Consider the following 19,038-nt stretch of genomic DNA (forward strand, 5'->3'; position numbering starts at 1 on the left):
CCGCGTAAAAAAACTCGGCAAAAGACCCCGTGTGAACATAGCCTAAGGCTATGTTCACACGGAGTATTTTGGGGGAGGAATATCTGCCTCAAAGCTCCAAACGGAATTTTGAGGCAGATATTCCTCCCCCAAAATACTCCGTGTGAATAGCAATTATCGCGCCGTTTTTCGCCCGCGGCCATTGAGCGCCGCGGGCATAAAACACGCTTTCTCCTGCCTCCCATTGAAGTCAATGGGAGGTCGGAGGCGGAAGCGCCCGAAGATAGGGCATGTCGCTTCTTTTTCCCGCGAGGCAGTTTTACTGCTCGCGGGAAAAAGACGCCGACGCCTCCCATTGTTATCAATGGGAGGCGTTCTCGGGCCGTTTCTGCCGAGTTTTGCGACGCGGTTTCCGCGTCAAAAAACTCGGCAAAAGACCCCGTGTGAACATAGCCTTAAAGAGATTTGCAGTCTGTGGGAAACCCCATTAAAAGATTAGAAGGATCCCTGACAAACTAATCCCAGAATGTCGTGTCGCTGGGATCCACAACAATCAAGTCTAATCTGTAGGGGAATGCGGCAGTAAGTGTTCAGTTTCCCTTCAGCACGACTACAGGGCAAATAAAGTATTACACAGTTCTAATTGAAGTCAATTAACTGCCTGTGTAATGCATAGACATACGGGGTCCTCAAAAGAGAGACAGCTTTTTAGCTACTATATGCTCGGGGAAAATAGATGTGTCCTGAATGGGGGACGCCCTTTCCTTATTATCTCAGAGTACTCTAATGGATTTTCTAAACCAGACAGCCCCCTTATCTTTTAATCATCTTTTGTATTGTTGGTAAAAAGTTTTGTTTGTTATATCTGTTTCTGGGAAAGCTGGGTGACCACAAAATAAAACCATTTCCCATAGGGGCTGCAGCGGGCACCACTGTCCTATGTATATATGTTGCAGGTGACGTAGAGCCCTGGTCTAGCTCTTGCACAGGGCCCAGGAGCTTGACTGTGTCTTTGTATCAGGTATGCACACAACGAAACTTGCACAAATACATAAATATACTTAATAATATATTACATTGTTCTCCACGTCTGGCTCTTGCAGCAAAATAGGTTCCTAGCAATATGTGGAAATAAATAAAAAGATTCATGAAGTGTATTTGCCTCAGGAATAATCAATAGCGCCAACGTCTGATTTACTCCGCAGTCCCATAAATCTAACACTGAGCTGGTCTTGGCGTGAAGGGAAATGCAACACATCAAACTCTCTGGTTGTATGTTGCAGTGTGGCCCCGGGTGAGTTCCGGAGAGAGGTTTTATTTCTATGGGTGGCTGGTGGCAGCCTGCGTGGGCACTGTATTCACCACGGTGTGGGACCTCAAGATGGACTGGGGTTTCCTGGAAGCTAATGCACAGAACAAGTTCCTCCGAGATGAGATGGTCTATATGAAAAAAGTAAGAGTCTATGCATAAATATTACAGATACTAATGATGATGTTTGTAGTGCATCAATGAAATTAAAGAGTATTTCCCTTTTAAGTGAACGTCCACCATTCTATTTTTTTTACTCTACTTTGGTCTAATGTTCTGTGCTGAATAATTTCATAATATAGCTTTATTATGGTTAGGGCTTTGTTCTTCTAAAACAGAGCTCCAAATCCCCTGCATAGGTCATAGAGTTAAAAGATAACATTCTGGCTGCCTGTAGTCACCACTAGGGGAGCTTAAGAGTTTACTGAATACTGTCTATACACTGAACTAAATAATAAAAAAAAACAACTATGCAGTAAGCTCCCCCTAGTGGCTGCTTCCAGCAGCCAAGATTAGATCATTTAACTTTCTCTCTATACAGGGGCTCTGTACTAGAACATTTTAGATCAACCACTAGTAAGATATATTAATAAATTAGTCAACCCAGAAATGTAGACCTAAGAACAACATAGTGTTAAAAGGCAGAAATGTATTTTAAACTAAAACAAAAATCCCCATTAAATCGAAGTCCTAGTCTGTAAATTTGGTAAATATTTTATTGAGCCATATTAAGTTATAGGTGTTCCTGGAAAAGCTGGATGACAATTAACCATTACAACGTGCACAAAGGTTGTCACTCTGCTGTCACAGATTCCTGAATGGCAGATCTGCCTAGTTAAGCGGTGATATTTTGCCCACACCTGTGACAGTCTATATTGTATTGTGTTTCAGGTCTACTACTACTGTGCTATCATTGGTGATGTCATCCTGAGGATATCATGGGCAGTCAATATCTTTTATGGACAAGACAGATACTCGGAGGAGTCGGAGTTCGTGACTTGCGTTCTGGGTCCTCTCGAGGTGTTTAGGTATATGGGGCAGTGTTTTCTTATATTGGTGGAAATACTGAGCAATACTCTAAAAGCTCCTCATGTACTCTAGATGCCCAGCAGCAGATCCTGCCACGCTTAAGCAGCCCCACTTTAGGGGCCCATAGCCCACCCAACTGCATAAGAACAGGATTATCAGAGTGTGATGTAGTGATGCAACAGAGATCTTTCTATACAAAAGAGTAGATTTTATAATGTATATAGTCCTATATAACTTGGCATTATTGAATGCGATCGTATGTGAAGTAGTCTCATTTTTTGCACTGGGGCATCCGGTTTCTTGTGGGGGGGGTTTAAACAGAGGCCTGAGCTATTCAATGACTCTTTCCATCAATTCAGTCCATCATGGCCCATGCATTGACATAAGATACCTATAGCATGACCACAATGTCATAGCTGGGACAACCCAAATCTACAGGTGACCCATGTGGTAAATCCAACTACCATTGTTAATGTAGTAGGGCTCCTGCCTCCTGTGTGATCGGCCTTAGTGGCCAAACACTAGATAAAGTTAAGGATAGTGGGTGCCCGAACATGGACTGTCAAGAATACTTTTTTTCTGTGCAGTGACCAATAGTCTGGAAATACCTCTGGTTTTATAAAACTTCACTTAGACACGACAAAAGTGTTAATTGGTGGAAATCTATGAACTGTACCCCCACAATCACTAGAACAATGCTTTCCTAATGTTTTTCTGAGATCTGGGAACCTTTGAAGATCTTCAAGCTCAAGGACTATGGCTTTCCGATAGACTTGAAGATGGTTGCATTGCACATGGGATTGGCAAATGGGAGGGTCATGTGGAGTCTCGTTCTTCTAGTGATTGGTGATGGGCCCAGTTTATGGATCTCCACTGATGATAAAAACCTTCTGACCTTTACAGTGTTAAAATCTGCAAGACACAATGATATGGAGTAATGTGAAAATATCTTTGTCTTTCTAGGCGTCTTATATGGAATTTCTTCCGGCTAGAGAATGAACATTTAAATAACTGCGGCCAATTCCGGGCAGTCAGGGACATCTCTATAGCCCCCGTTCATGTCTACAGTCAGGCTGCCCTGGAGCATTTAATGGATCAAGAGAATGGAAGCAAACACCCCAGGAGAGTGAGAGGTGGCGGGAGGAAAAATAAGATTTTTCTAAGAAGAGCCAAGTGTGCATTGAATCCTTATTAACCTGCTCAGGGACTGGAAAGTGATACCAGGGAATGTGCCAGGGAAGGGAGATGTCAAACAAGATTATAGGAGAGTGAGATCATTGTTACTTACCAAAGTGCGACAAACCTCCTGTAACTGAACCCCAAATAAATGCACTTTATGGCTGAGGGATAAAAAAATAAATACAAAACTAGTATTTTCAAAAGGCAATGAAAGGCATACATGGCACTCCAAAATGCAATCCTGGTGTTTAAGATACCACCCCCTCATCACAGGAGAGGGTTGCCCAGTACTTATTCCCAATGCCAGCCCCACCAGCCCCATTCTTTGTAGGAAAAGAGGCTGGCATGACACTTGACGCTGTTGCCATCACCAATGAGGAAGGTTTATTGGGCCAACATGAGCTAGGAGTGCCCCAAAGTCCATAGGGTTATAATAGGACAGGCTGTATAGGTTTCAGATATGTTTGCAGAATTCTCCTGAACCCTTCAAAGTCTTTATAATTTTGTAGACTGAGAACAAAGTGTGTTCTGACAACTTTTTTCCCCACAATTGTTCTGCTTGAGAGCGCAGAACAAAAAAGCTTGCTGTAATTCCAGATGGAAAATTGTCATGGTTAGGAAAGTCCGCTATCAGAACGGTGTCCAATTTTATTGAAGAAAATTGTTTATTTTTGTTGGTTTTTTTTAAAATTAATTTTAGAAAATAGAGTGTGAAATATCTTATCTTACTTATAGTTAAGCTTTGGACAGTTGTCAATCTCTTGAAAGAACTTCCAAGCTACTTCCATACCACCTCCGTAAATTCCCTTCAGGCTACTTACTGAATGTGATTATTGCTCTTTTAGCATTTTAGAAGTACAGTATAACTCTTTCATAATTGTTTATATATAAAGCCAATGAAATGTGAAACGGAAAAATGTGATTACCATATTGGGGCCAGCAGCCATTGTCCTGTCTTTGGTGCCGAGTCCAGAAGTGCATATTATACACAGGGCTGGATCTATATCTGTAAAGCCCCTTGGCCAAAAGAAAATTGTACTGGGCCCCCCTCACAATAGTATTTGAAAAAATGCCATACAATGCTAAAATAATTACCATAAATCTATTCATTGTCAAAATAATACCACCATACATTGCTCAAATACCACCATACATTGCTCAAATAATACCATCATACAGTGCTCAAATAATAACACCGTACAGCGCTCAAATAATACCATCATACAGTGCTCAAATAATATAAATAATACCATTATACAGTGCTTAAATAACATTACCATATAGTGCTGAAATACAACCATACAGTGCTCAAATAATATCAATACCATTATACAGTGCTCAAATAATACAACCATAAATAATACCACCATACAGAGCACAAATATTATCATAAAGTGCTCAAATACCATCATACAGAGCACAAATAATACTATACAGTGCTCAAATAATAATTGTCCTGAGGAGGATGAAGGCCCAAGGGAATTTGGTCCTTTTTTTCTCCCTATAATCCAGTCCTGCTTATATGGCACTAGTCCCACTTGTGAGTGGCCATTCTCAACAGGATGGTCTATGTTCCTAAAGGCCCTTTTACACCTGCCGGTGCAGCGAGCGCCGATCAACGAGACATCGTTGATTGGCGCTCTTATGCCCCTGTCAGGCGGAGCTATGGATGAGGACGAGTGGTCGTTACTCCGATCGCTCGTCCCCAACCATTATCATGTCTGCAGTGCGTCTCCCTGTTTACACAGCGTGATGTGCTGCCGACAACGATAATATTTCACTTTTTTAAAACGATACAAATCAGCAGATGATCGAGTTTGCTCGTTCATCTGCTGATCGTTCCCCTGTTTACACAGGACAATTATCGGCAACAAGCGTTATATGAACGCTTGTCTGCCCGATAATCGTCCTCTGTAAAACCCTCTTAAGGAACAGCCCTTATTTTGACATTGGCATTTCAAATGGCACCCTCAAACATGTATTCATTTGGCAGTCTGAAGAACATTCCTATATCTTGGAGAAGGGATAAAGGGACAGTATTATGCGCTGTGGTGAATTTAAGATACACAGTACCCCCATATCCGCGCCGGCCAGTGTCCCTATTAGACAGGTGGCATAAACCAGGACTAGCAAAACTGGAAGCACAGTTTAGGGAAGCGATCTCTTACTTTTTCAGATTATGTGCAGAGCATAAACATTCCGGAATAGAAGATTTTACTCACTTATAACGAGAAGCAGGAACATTCTGACGGCAATGTAAGAATGTACCGCGCTGAACATGACTTAATGCCTACACTAAAACAGCACAATCACTTCTAATATGTGGGCAATGGGATTTACATTTGTGTAATCCGTCAGGTTTACTCTGTGCCAGGAAAGCGACAAGGTTCTAATTTAGATTTTACCAGTAGAAACATGGATTCTTTTTTCTTGCAAAAATGTAATATCTGCTCCCTGCGGGTGTAAATCATCGGTCCCCCATCTACAGCCAAGCCTCCACGCCGAAGTCATTTACAGTGACAGGTACTACAGGCCGTGATTCAGTATAAAACCAGAAGTACATAGAAAAGGTAGGACGGGGAGCACAGCGGCCTAGCACCAAAATAGCAAACATGGAGGAGCTGTCATTCTACATCTCAGGAAAATAAGGTGTAAGGGGGTAACTAGCATGTTCCCTCCCTCTGTGTAACATTATGTCCATATGCCTTTAAATCTGTGTATATTGCTTTTAGTGTTTTAAGTTGCTATGTCATGTACATAATGTAATGTTAGAGTATATACTGCGCACCGTGTTTGCCATTACTGCAGAAAGAGGGGCTGGGAGTCAGTGCAGACCCATGCGGAATCGGACACTGACGTAATGGCAAGCGTTTGTGCACCAGGATGCTAGTTAGGAGGGGCCAGTGGGAGATAGCAAATATATATAAGGGGGAGTGTTGGCACCACTTCGAGAGTGTGCGGCTATACCGCGTATAGTGCAATGGGAAAGGGTAGCGATGGGAAGCGGAGAGGTGCAGAGTGGATCTGAGGATCCAGAGTATTGGAAATCGGCAGCAGAGACCCAAAGTCGTGTTGTGTAAGAAAGAACTGCAATTGTTTCATCTACTGCGATCATCTCAACCCCCATTACAAAGGACATATAGAAGGCTCAGGGTACACAATTGTGCTCTTCTGGAAAGTTGGGTGACCAACCACCATAATGGCTGCTATTACAGCGAACAGAGTGTTATTTCTACCTTCATTGGTGACATTGCTTGAACACCGCGTTATATACACAGTGACACAGAAACAAGCCTAGGATGGACCCCTCTGGACTCCGGAGGGCCCTTAGACAGTGCCAGATAGTGTCATACAAGACCCACACAGTACCATATTTATGTAGATTCCTGCATAGAATCAGATTGTGCCCGCATAGTAGCAATCAGTGTCCAGAGAGTGTCATACTTTACCCATACAGTGATCACAATGTACCAAAGAGTGCTGAGCCAAACAGTACCCAGTGAATGCCAACTAAGTTGAGTGTCAAGCTTTGTCTACATCGTGCCATATTGCCATATTGTGCCCACAGAGTAAAATAATACTCAATGAGTGTCATACTTTGCCCTGATAAATAGTACATCTTAGTGCTTGTTAATGGGTATATCCAGTTTTTAAAACCCATATTCATATTCCTAGTAGGGAATTCTGAGTAAAAAAAAAAAAAGGGGGTTACTCATCTCTTGGTCAGAGTGGAGAGAGATTACAAAGAGTGTCTCCCGCAGTGGAGGACCCGTTCTATACTGTTTTATACAGATGACCCATTGATATGAATGGGCACTGTGTAATGCTCCATTTCCCCTTTGGTGGCACTGCAGGGAAATTAAAACAGTTGTAATCTGGTTTCCCCACAGATTACAACTGAACTCTGGCGGTCCCAGCAGGGGGACACTTCGTGATCAGTTTATGGTCAATGGACCCTTCTAACAAGCAGGGATTGTCCAAAAGTAGACATCCATTTTAGGGTTTCTTCAGTACCCAAATAGCGATTATGCTCCTCCCAGATGTCAGGACCACTTGGGACTCAAGGGAAAGAGGGAAGGGTATCGAAACACAATAAATCTAACTCCAGGTTACTTAGAAGGGATATAGCGCCAGTGAGTAAAGAAGGATGAGGTCAACCTGGTTTAGTGCCACAATGTCCCAGGGATATACATACAGTATATCAGTACAAAATCTGTTTCCAGGCTTGCAAGACGAGGTATGACTTACGATCGAAAACCTTAACTTTTTGACACATCTATTTCATCAAGACATTTCATCTGGAAAGTTTGAGGATTTCAGCCATCTCGGTTTCATCTCCGTCACTTTCCCATTGTAAATCTTCTCAGGGCTATAATGAGGAGCTCATGTGAAATCTACTTTCTTATTCGGATTTGAGAAGTCTTTGTTCTCACACAAACATCTTCAAAATGTCACGTTTCCATCTCCCAATCTCCGGGCTCAAGATTTTACTCAATTACACAAATCTCTGGGGACGGCTGGGTGGAAATGAAACCTCATCTTGATACAACCTCATCATCTATCTGATCCTGTCATCTGAGTAGGAAAGGTCCGTCCATGATCGTATGTTATGTGTTCAAAAGTGACGGTACAGAGAATATATAATCATCGGAGAAATAATAGATTATAGCAAATTTATGTTCACGTGTTGCCCATGGAAAATCCGACATGTATTTACTAGAGGCAGAAATCAGATGCGGACACTCAGATGTCTGCCGTTAATGTACAGTTTGATGTGCCACGGATCCGCATTCATGCATTGGATCCGGAATGTTAGCAGACTTAACGCAGATTTCGGCATAGATCTATGACAAAATCTGTGTCCAAGTCTGGAGGTGTGAACAGGGCCTGAGAGTGGCTCTTACCTAAATAAAGGTGTAAACAGAATGATTATGGATTCCGCCCCTCAGTGGATGAACTGGCCACAGGAATTCACTTTCGTACCACAAGCTGGAACAGAGCACTACATATCTCCCAACTGTCCCATTTCTTGCAGGTCTGTACCGAAAACAGGACCACAAAGGGGTGGGGCTTATGCAGTTCATGGACAGAATATGAGTGGGCTTAAATTTCCAGCAATTTGGGATTTAAATATTTGAAGTTTTGGCAGCGAAATAGAAAATATTACAGACTTAAGTATTTATTCAATAGGCATATGAAACAGTCCCTCTCCATGTACCCTATTAGGGCATATAGATTTAGTAAAGGGCTCGGGCGATGCCAGATGTCCCCAGCTCGGGACCCTCTATAAGCCAAAATGGAGAACTGCTTTATAAGAAGAGCTACTGCTCTGGTGGAATATTTCTGAATGGCTGCCATGTAATTCTACGTTACAAATGTCTGGCTGGTCGCGGCTCCCCTCAGCAAAACCGCGGGTGCCGGACCGAATCTGAAAGGGGTTGTTTCTGATGAAGAAATGCCTTTAAAAAGGCATATAATAAGTTTAGCTTATCAATTCTACTGAGCCATATCCTACTTTATATCTGTTTATAGGAAAGTGGGGTGACAACCAATATGGCTGCTATTACAACTCCCATCGGACTTGTCAGACAGCATCCCAGACTCGTCAATGACAAATTTTCTGGTTAAGGGCGAGGGGTCGACGCTAATGTTGCACAAGGGCCCTTTACGGTCTATGTCTGCTCCTGATGAAGACAACCCCTTCTCTATAAACAGCGGCCGCTGCAGGGGAAATTTAGTATTATACTGGCTATTCAAAGGAGTGGTCAACCATGTAATACATGGACAAGTTGGGTCTGCCAGAGCAGGAGCTGCTGTTACTTACTGGTTTTCATCACTTTAGTGGGGGACCTACCTCAGATAGAGTGAAGTAAACGCTATAGCAAAGTCTTTGTCTTGGAAAGATGGATGAGAAGCAATTTGGACGCCATGACAGGTCCCACATGGATTGCGACTCCGCTTTACAGAGTTCCTAAACTACAACAAAAGAAACAACAACAATAACTAGATATTGAACGGCCAAAAAAGTTGAAACAAAAAGTTGTTGTAGTACCGCTTACATCCAGTGGGTGACTTAATCTCCTCCCAGTATTTATTTATTATTACTCTTTATGGATCTCAAAGATTTGCAAAAAAATGATGGTTTAGATAAAGGGGAATTTCTGCCATTCATATGTTTATAGTATGTTTGGTGCATGGTAAACAAAATCTACTACCCGGGTTCAATCCCATAAAAGGAAGAACTGGTGGTGACCGGAGGGCAGGGCTGTGTTTACTATATACAAAAAGGCGAATGCTTAGAATTTATAAAAACGCACATTTCTTGTTTCCTTATTAGAGAAGGATAGTCAAGCGACCCTTGATACACTTACAACTACTGGGCGGCACTTAAACGACATAAAGATATTAAAATTCACATGTTTTCACATGTTTAAACGGACGTGACTGCTATTTCAGTTCAAGCTCCATGTTGACAACACCACTAGGGGCACCGTTACGTTGAGACCTTTACTAAACTGGGCGGATTGACCCACAAATTTTACTATTATTCTAGAAAATACACTTCCAATAAAAGGTTAAACTTCCTACCACCATTAAATTGTACGATTATGAGTGGTTTTCTCCTACAGTTACTTATGCACAGTTAGTAAGTACATGTAAGCATCTATGATAAATTCCATTAGATATGGAAATTCTCTTACCTGTATAATTCCAGATTCTTCTTCATAGGGGGCAGTATTGTAGTGAGTAGTGATCGGGTAAAGAAGATGGTAGGCCAACGACTGAATAGGCTTGAAATGGGATGACCTCTTCTCTCTGCCACCAATATGGTCACAGTCCACTTCCCTCCACTCCTGGCATATAATACAAAGTGCATCCCTTAGACAATGGGGCCAGCCTTAGGGTTGCAGAGTGCCCATCACCAGTCACTATTGAAGGGATGCCACTGACCATAATTACCTCGGCCCCTGGAAATTGCACCCCAAATCCCACACTGTGCTGAAGCAATGAAAATAAAGCTATGTTCACTAGTTTATTGGTTGGACGGTGTTACTTTGGTAACTATCTGGCAATGTTATTTGGGTAATGTAGGATTGTATTATTTGGGGATTGATATGGGCATGGACAATGACATTACTGCCAGCTACGAAATGTATTGGAAGTAAATGGATATAGAATATACGGTGCTTTTTATATATTTAGAAAGTGGCCTCCTAATTTTGCTCTGTAAGGGCATATTCCACTCTAGTGCCCCATCTTTGGACAGACTATTAATTACAGCCCAGCTGGAGGGCTGATGCGCCAACTTCTTCCACATTGTTGTGCCAGATGGCTGTGTACAGTAACGATCAGTGCTCTCCAGGGAAGAGTTCAGATGGTCTTGCCCCTATAAAGCACAGACCCAGCTACCAGTAAACCAGCCATAGCTACACAGATTTCTCGGGTGATGGCAAGTGCTGATAATTTACCCATCTACGGTGACAAAATTATTGCGGCTGGTAGCATTTAAAGGGGTATTCCCACCAGTAAGTGATTGCATACTGTATAGCTAGGATAGGCCAAAAAATGGCTTACAAAAAGTGGGGGGGGGGCCGCATATCAAAGATTAGAGTCGGTCCCCATTATGGTGCCAGGATTTGCCACCCACCCAGGACAGAAGTACCTGGTATTTGTTTCCCCTCCACACCAATTACATGAACGGGGGGCCTACTCCCCAATATTTGTGCACATTTGTAGATTAGCCATACGAGGGGGCCCCATGAACCCCAGTCACAGATGCAACCCGACTTACTAATTATAATCATGTTTTAAAATAATTGTTTTAAGTTCTACCACAAGAGGGAATTCTACCAGTGTTCATCCAGGGCTTCCTGGTTCATAAATAAAATGTAAAAAATATAGTGCAGACTGATACAGTCAGAGCAGAATGGTTGCTGATGGAGCTCTCGATAACAATCATCAACTTAAAAAGAAAGGTATTTAAAGAGGACATTTGAGCTCTCCTGACATGTCTGCCTGTCTTACAACTTTGCATTGTGCCGTTGCTCTGTTATTACTCCTGGAAATATATGACACATTGACAACAAGGTGTTACCATTCCCCAAGAGGGTGTGTCCCCACACATCCTGACACTTTCTGCAGGGATTGGACAGTGACAGACTGTTTAGGGACACGCCCCTTTGACATGAGGAATACTAACACCCAGTTGTCAATTTATTCATTAATTTCCAGGAGGAATAACAAAAGGGGCGGTCCTCTTTAAAGAAGAAATGTATTAATAATAGCCAAATCTTTACATCTAGGGCCAACGTAAGAAGTCGTGCAGAGCATCAGGCACAGCTCAGACGCATAACAGTTAAAATCTCCTTTTTCGGTTGGAGTAACAAGGCTTAGTAATGTGCAGGTCTGCGAGAGATAACAACTCAGTTCAGACAGCCAGTGAAAAGGAACACCGAGGACATTTGGAGTTTTCTGCTGATTCAATTACTTCTATGTGCAAGAAGGCAAACAAAAGACTGCAGAATGCAAATGCCAGGAAGTCCACAATTGATGTTGACAGGCCGCGCGGCTCTGAAAGCTGCAAACGTTTCATGATTTACTTCTCTTGCTTAAAAACCCATTGGGTCTGAGCTCCATCCGTTTTCCTGATGGCAAAAAAAAAAGACCTCGTATAAAAGCCACCAGGCTTCCTATAGGAGCCGAGCGCTCGTCCAGGGCTCCGCTAACAAATCTATGCAGCAAAATAAATGTGTAAAAATCCTAATAGCTTTACATTATAATGAAACATAATACAGCTATTAAAAGGAGGTTGTTTTCACCCGCCGCATTATAGCGCAATAGCTCTACCTCCTTAAATAAGCCATTTATCTTCCCACTCCACTCCACGGCTCGTAATACCCCCACACGTACAACAAAGCACTAATTTTGGAAATGCTGTTTATAAGTAATCATGTTGAAATAGTGAAAAGCTTTAGCGTCGTTTGCAAGAAAATACTGAGTCTGCAAGAAACGCGTCGCTACGGCGGCAAAGTCTGATTATTATAACAAGCCATTTAGTATAAATCAGACCGGAATATTCGCCATAGTTGTATACGTTGGCATTTTGCATTCAGTCCTGGCTTTTATTGAGTCGAGAGTAAATGAGGCCCGGAATGATTTTAGTAATGCGAAGGAAGAAACGCCACGCATTTTATGGAAAGTCAAAGAAAGCAACAGATTAAGAAAGAGAAGAAATGTGGAAATGACATGCTTCCCTCAGAATTATCACCGCTTCCTCTCACCCTGCCAGGCCTAGAAATAGAGCGTTTAGCTAAGAAAAGACAAATTCAGACGCAGAGCAGATAAATTATACTATGGCCATATATAAAGCACTGAACAAATGTAATGACGTGCCGAGTACAGGCGACGTGACGCCGCTGGCACCAGATGTGGTTATTAATGAATAAGAGTTAATGGGATAAAATTGTCCGCGGCAAAAGGAGCTGCGAACAGGTGAAGAATAAAATCTGTAGGAGCAGATGAGGGACAGCGAGTATTGATTCCCAATATTGTATTTGAGAATTCTGAGTAAATTGGGGGGTTGGGGTTGCCTATTCAGGACCTTCATCTTAACCAAGCAGAAAGTGGCTACAAAGAGAGTCTCTCACTCTGGAGGTCCTGATATGTCCAGGCAATTGACTTCAATGGGCATAGTGTAATGCTTTGTTTTGCCTGTGGTGGTGCTGTAGGAAATATAACACCTGCAACCAATTCCCCCACAGATTACAGATGAACACCCAGTGATCAGTTTATATTCAGGACCCTTTTAACAAACAGGGATTGTTGAAAGGAGACAACCCCTTTAAACATGTAAAATATGAAGCCTTCAGATAATTGCGTGGAGACTGAAGATCTTCTAACAGTGGACCTATAGTTATTCATAACCTGGAAGTGGAACAAGACAGAGGAACATATACCAGAAAAAAATAATTCAGTAATGCAGACTATTCACCAAGGTTACGACACCAAGAGCTAGGAACTTTCCTTATTGTAAGAACACTGAAGATCTATCAGCAAGAACCACCGCTGAGCATCCTATCCTCCAAGATGCCCTCTAGATCTAGGTCTGGTATATCTGGCTAGTCAAGTCCCAACACTATTGGTCTCACCAATGCCAATCTACTCATCAGGATCAGCCAATTCCACTCATTCTACCTGCACGGTTACAAACCCCTCAATCATTTAGGTGGCTTCAGGTCTTGTATTGATGTTCTTCTCGAGGGATGACCAGGTAAGGACGCACATTCCTTCCTCTGTATCTTCCAGTTTTTCTTTGCTGTTGGCATCTCTCAAATCCCACCATAATGGGCGATCAACAACATCCCTGAAACCTCCACTACTACAGCAATAAGTTATTTTGAAAAGAGCAGGAAAACTTGAGAACACTCCTAGATCGTATAGAGGACACCAAAAACAAGCTCCTTAATCTGCCCACTTTGATGGTATGTCTTTTTTTTGGCAAGGGAAAATTGGTTACAGTTCTTCCTTCTCTTCTACCCCGGCCACCTGCTTGGTTGGCGCATGAAGCAGATGCCCCACTGCTATGCCCTCTGTATTCATAATGTGGGTGGTCGGCTGCTACCACTACACTTTACACATGCATTCCTGTACACATGCCAAGCTGTGCCCTCTGCAGACAAAACTACAGGAACCAGATAAGGCTAGGCAGGTTTATAAACTACCTTGCCCACAAAATCATGATTTTAAAAGGTCACCTACATCTTTTACATAGTCATCGATCAGTGACTCACACACTGTATATCTTTCTTTCAGGAAACAGTAGCTTGCAATGAAAAACACGGCAGCACTGTATACCAACAGTGTGCTGTATATGCCAGCAGTGGGTACAGCTGAATAGTCAAAATGATTCATGGAAACGCTTGAAGCTGCTGACAGAATAAAATGGAACTTTGGTAAGAGAAGCCAACTTGGCGCCCGTAATACGCTTATCCCACACATCTATATTACTTTCATGTCACAAACCAGACGCAACACAACACTTTGCCAGGTACGTATCAAGTGTTGCTAATGGCCAGTATGCTATTAGGTTAATTAAGATTTAGTTTCATGCTGAGCCTCTTTGTACTGGCAACTGATGTGGAGACAAGGAAATGAGAGGAACCCGTGAGTGCACAAAAATATTATCCTCCTGACTACAGAATCCTGCCGGGGAAAAACATCTAATAGAGAATCTATATAAAGACGACTATATACGAACAATGGTATGGGCAATGCCAACCAATCTGGCGGCAAAACAGAAGATCAGATCTGATTGGATGCTTTGGGAAATACCATCGATCTTACCCGCACTACTTACACCTACAATTGTATTTTAGGACATATCATGTAAGATCTGATAAGTCCTTTCCTAAGGGAAAGGAAGCCACAAGGAATTTAATTTCCCTGGCACTGCCCTCCACTGCTTAGTCCAATAATAGAGCCAATCCAATAAAAGAAGGGTATGAGGAAATTCAACTGTACGTTTAAGGTCAACCTTCACTTCAACCTGAACCACTTTTCAGCGATGTACAAGAAGGAATAAGGACGCCATGGCAACATTAAAACATGATATCCCCAACATAGTTGATCATCCACCCATATCCACCTCACCCCTACCTCCTACATTGGCAGTGCTCTGCAGTGGGCAGTGTTGGACAATGCCTCAATTGTTGCAGGTCCAGCACCGTTTCTGAAATCAGCTCTCAGAAAGTATTGGTGTTGCCCCCCCTCCATCCTCTCTCATTGCTCCATAGCATGGACCGGTGGGCATGTCCAGAGGTGTAGCTAGGCTCGGGCCAAGCAGGGCGGCTTGTTGGCACCCCATCATCTCAGGCACCTGTCACTTTCCTAGTTATGCCAAAGGGCATGCTACTTAGGGTCTTTTACTTTGGTCTATTTTTCTGCCATGTCATACAATCATGTTTAGTCACCTAAGCAAACAAAACCATAAACTGTGACTGTATTTAAAGAATGTCGTTTTACGTGAGGTCCTACCACGATACGAGTTTTATCACTGTGTGAAATCCAGCTCGTGTGAGTTTCAGTGACACATTAACTAGAGCAGAAGGTTGTTTTTTTTACCATACATTTGATAGCACAAGCATATAATACAACCCATAACAGAGAGTGAAATACACAGGAGGCCTCTCGTTATTGGTGGGAATTGGTCTATACCAGAAATGATCAGGAACTGGAGTAGATGAACCTCATGCCCTGGTATGCTCTGTAAGCCGCTGATTCCATGTTATATCCATATTTCATGGAGAATGAGAAGCTTTTCAGTAGGAGAAAGTGAATATAGGTTGGAGCTTTTACGATAAAGAGGAGAGAACCAAGAGGACCACATGGTGAAAAATAAGACCCCAGGCTTGGTGCTGGTGTGTGCACTTGGGACGTTCTCCTTGGTGGGGCTTGGCCTTGCTGGGGGGGGGGGTGGTTTTGTATTATTGCTACTAATTCAGTATCTCCGTGAGAGTGGGAGGAGAGGAGGACAAGATGTAGGGACTTGACATAGGACAAAAGATAGAAGAGACTCAAAAAATGGTGAAGCAGCAGAGTTTTTTTGGATTGGATTCTCTCTCTAGGAAAAGACTCCATGGCATGGTGGGCCTCCTCCATGGTAGCCATAGCTACCAACATATGAATCCCAAATCACGGGACATTTTTATATGCAAATTTGCACAAGTGAAAGGTCTCTTTGTGGTCCCGTTCACTGGACAGTCCCATTTTGGGACTGTTGAGAGACATGATAGTAGATCACTATTGACTATAATCATCGAGTTACTGGTGTAGCTCGTGCCAGATCTCTATCAGGAAATTAAGTTGATGAGCATCTTTGCAGAACTGTAAGGCCAATGACTTGTGTGGTGTAATGCCTGGAGGAAGATGCTCAACTCCAGTGACACAAAGTGAGTTTTGCATGATTTGTGTCACACTACTTTTTCCCTACAAATCAATGTAAAGATGCAAAAAAGTTGCAGTCAAGAGTAACCTTTGGCAGCAGTCACATCTCAGTTGTATTTAGTTGAACAGAAGACTCAATGTAATCCTATGCACTGCAATTTACTAATGCACACCCTAACATTCAATCCCCAAAATGCTGTTCTCGGGATCACAACTGTATGGGGGCGCTTTTGCTTTACATCCACGCTCTATAGAACTGATTAGCCATGTCTCCTCTGTATGGATGGAACAGGTCCATAGATACTCCTATAGGTGTCCAGTGCATATACAGAAGTGTATGTAAAGCAATAAGGCCTCCCTGCAGCCATGACTCCCAAGGACCGCAGTTAGGGACCGAAATGTAATGGGGTCATATATTAGTTGATCGTATCTTAAGAGTTTATACCTGTATTTGAACATCATTGTAGAATATATAGAATTCAACTACATTCGAGTCACTTTGTAAATACATTACGTTACTTATTTTGTACTGAGTTACTTCCTGTATTCCAGAGCTGCATTCACAATTCTGCACGCTTCAGAGATTAGATCTCCCAGCATTCCCTGTTGGCTCAATGTTGTACAGAATGGACTAGAGATTTGCTTTCTGGGAAGTGTTATCTTTACACCAGGCTCTGTACGGTCATCTGTCTTCCGTTACATTATAGGAGCTCAGCTAAACTATTAGGGGAGTGTCGGTCAACAAACTTGTCGACCGTTTCTAATGACAACCAGCAGAAATGTAAATGCAGCTCCAATATAGTCTGTAATTTAGTAATAAAAGTTACTCCACTTTTTATGTGAATTATATCTATACATAAATTGAAAAACAGTGTACAATGAAGAACATTCACCAGAACGTGTCTTTGGGCATTTATGGATATGGGAATGATTTTATCCCAAGCATTGTTATTTTGTCAAACCATCGTAGTTAAAAGAGGTTCTGCACCTTTATCTGCTTCGCACATTGCTGAAGGTAGACTACCTCGTGCAGCATCCAGATATATGCAGCTGCACAGAAGAAAATAATGGGGAAGTAAAACAATTCTATGTTCTGTCTGCAGGTGCTGCATCTGGATGTTGCTATCAGAGAGCAGGCAGTTTACTTTCAGGTGAAGGTAGAGATCGCCTTTAAAGAAATAATCCTGGCAAAACATATACACAGTGTCATGCCTAGTGCTAAGTCTGAAGGTGCGGGGCATGATAGAGATTCTCTCTAGTGTTCTTGTGTCATGCCCCACCCCTATAGGCCCTGCACCAGGCATAATACTGTGCATCAGTTTTGCCTAAAGTGTTCCTTGAACTTTAGTATAAAAATGTACCTGGTCTATACAGCGGCAGCCATTTGTATGCTACACTTTGCGAGTAACTGCATTGAACTGTGAGGTACTTGGCAGCTTAGAACTTTGATATCGCTAAATTAAGGCGTTTTACACAGGCAGATATTGAACCCTTTTTTCCACCTGTTAAGTGTTAATTGACATTACAGCTCGTCGATCGTTCGATCCCATACATAAAAGATCCGATCAGTCGATTAACAAATGTATGCTCATTCGTCGACTGATCGCTGCCATATTTACACAGGGCAAAGATCGGGAACGAGTTTTTGTCCGATCATTGGCCCACGTAAAAGGGCCTTTAAAAACTCAACTTAAAAAAAAACACCTTCTTAGTCAGAAACACCAGTAAGAACCAGCCAGAAATTTAATTTTAATCGATTTTATTATTTTGTAAATGTGAATTTTACAAAGCATCTTACAATGAATGGTCATGTTTGATGAAGCAGTTTTTTTTTTTAAAATCTCTCGTCCTTGATATGAAAACCATTATGACCACTTTTTTTCGTTTTCTTTTTTGGAAATGTTGGACTTTTTCCCCTCATTTTGATATATTAGGAAAACCATGGTTACAAAATAACAGTCTTAACTATACATAGTAACAGCACATACGTACCAGTGGATGGAACACAAACATAAAAAAAAAAAAAGAAATCCAGACTGGATAATAATAACTCAGCAGTGGTTCTCTGAAGTCCTTGACAGCACAGACAAAAAAAATCGTCATAGCCTAACAGTCATGAAATACAGTACTAGGCCGAACCTAAACAAACGCTAAAAAAAACACAATGTACTCTGTCTTTCCTCCCTAAACATCATGTCTCGGGGATTAATGTTTTATTTGAATCTGATGCCATCCAAGTGTTGAAGTCAAAATATTTAGACGTCTTTGCGCCATTATTCGCTAAAAATAGTGTAGTGTTAACGTTTAATCGCCCATCGTGTGCAAAACGCTTTGAATTTAACAGATTTATTAAAACGGGAACCAAGAGATCTTCCATCTGTGGCCCTCTAGGCATGCTGGGAGTTGCAGTTTCCCAACAAAGCTGGAGGGCCACAGGTTAAAGCCCATGTAGGTTTTAGGCAACGGACATTGAGATCAGTTAGCTCGAAGGAGTCAAATGATGTCCAAATTAGGGTATTTCCTCATCTGTCCAGTTATTTAAAATTCTGTTTAGCCATTTCTTCAGGGGGTTGTCTCCTATAGACAGCCCGTTTTTAAGT

At 42.1% G+C, this 19,038-nt stretch overlaps 1 protein-coding gene across 2 annotated transcripts in view; it reads left to right on the forward strand.

Moving 5' to 3' along the window:
- LOC142659238 (solute carrier family 53 member 1-like) overlaps positions 1-4,326 on the forward strand; it is a 53,322-nt gene extending 48,996 nt beyond the window's left edge. For both annotated transcript variants that reach the window (XM_075835152.1, XM_075835154.1), the window contains 3 exons: positions 1,263-1,432; positions 2,180-2,316; positions 3,281-4,326. In XM_075835152.1, the coding sequence (XP_075691267.1) occupies positions 1,263-1,432; positions 2,180-2,316; positions 3,281-3,512 (539 nt within the window). In that variant the 3' untranslated portion in view covers positions 3,513-4,326. The remainder of the gene's footprint in view (positions 1-1,262; positions 1,433-2,179; positions 2,317-3,280) is intronic.
- The last annotated feature ends 14,712 nt before the right edge of the window (positions 4,327-19,038 follow it).

This window comes from Rhinoderma darwinii, chromosome 8 (genome assembly GCF_050947455.1).
Source record: "Rhinoderma darwinii isolate aRhiDar2 chromosome 8, aRhiDar2.hap1, whole genome shotgun sequence".
Taxonomy (NCBI): domain Eukaryota; kingdom Metazoa; phylum Chordata; class Amphibia; order Anura; family Rhinodermatidae; genus Rhinoderma; species Rhinoderma darwinii.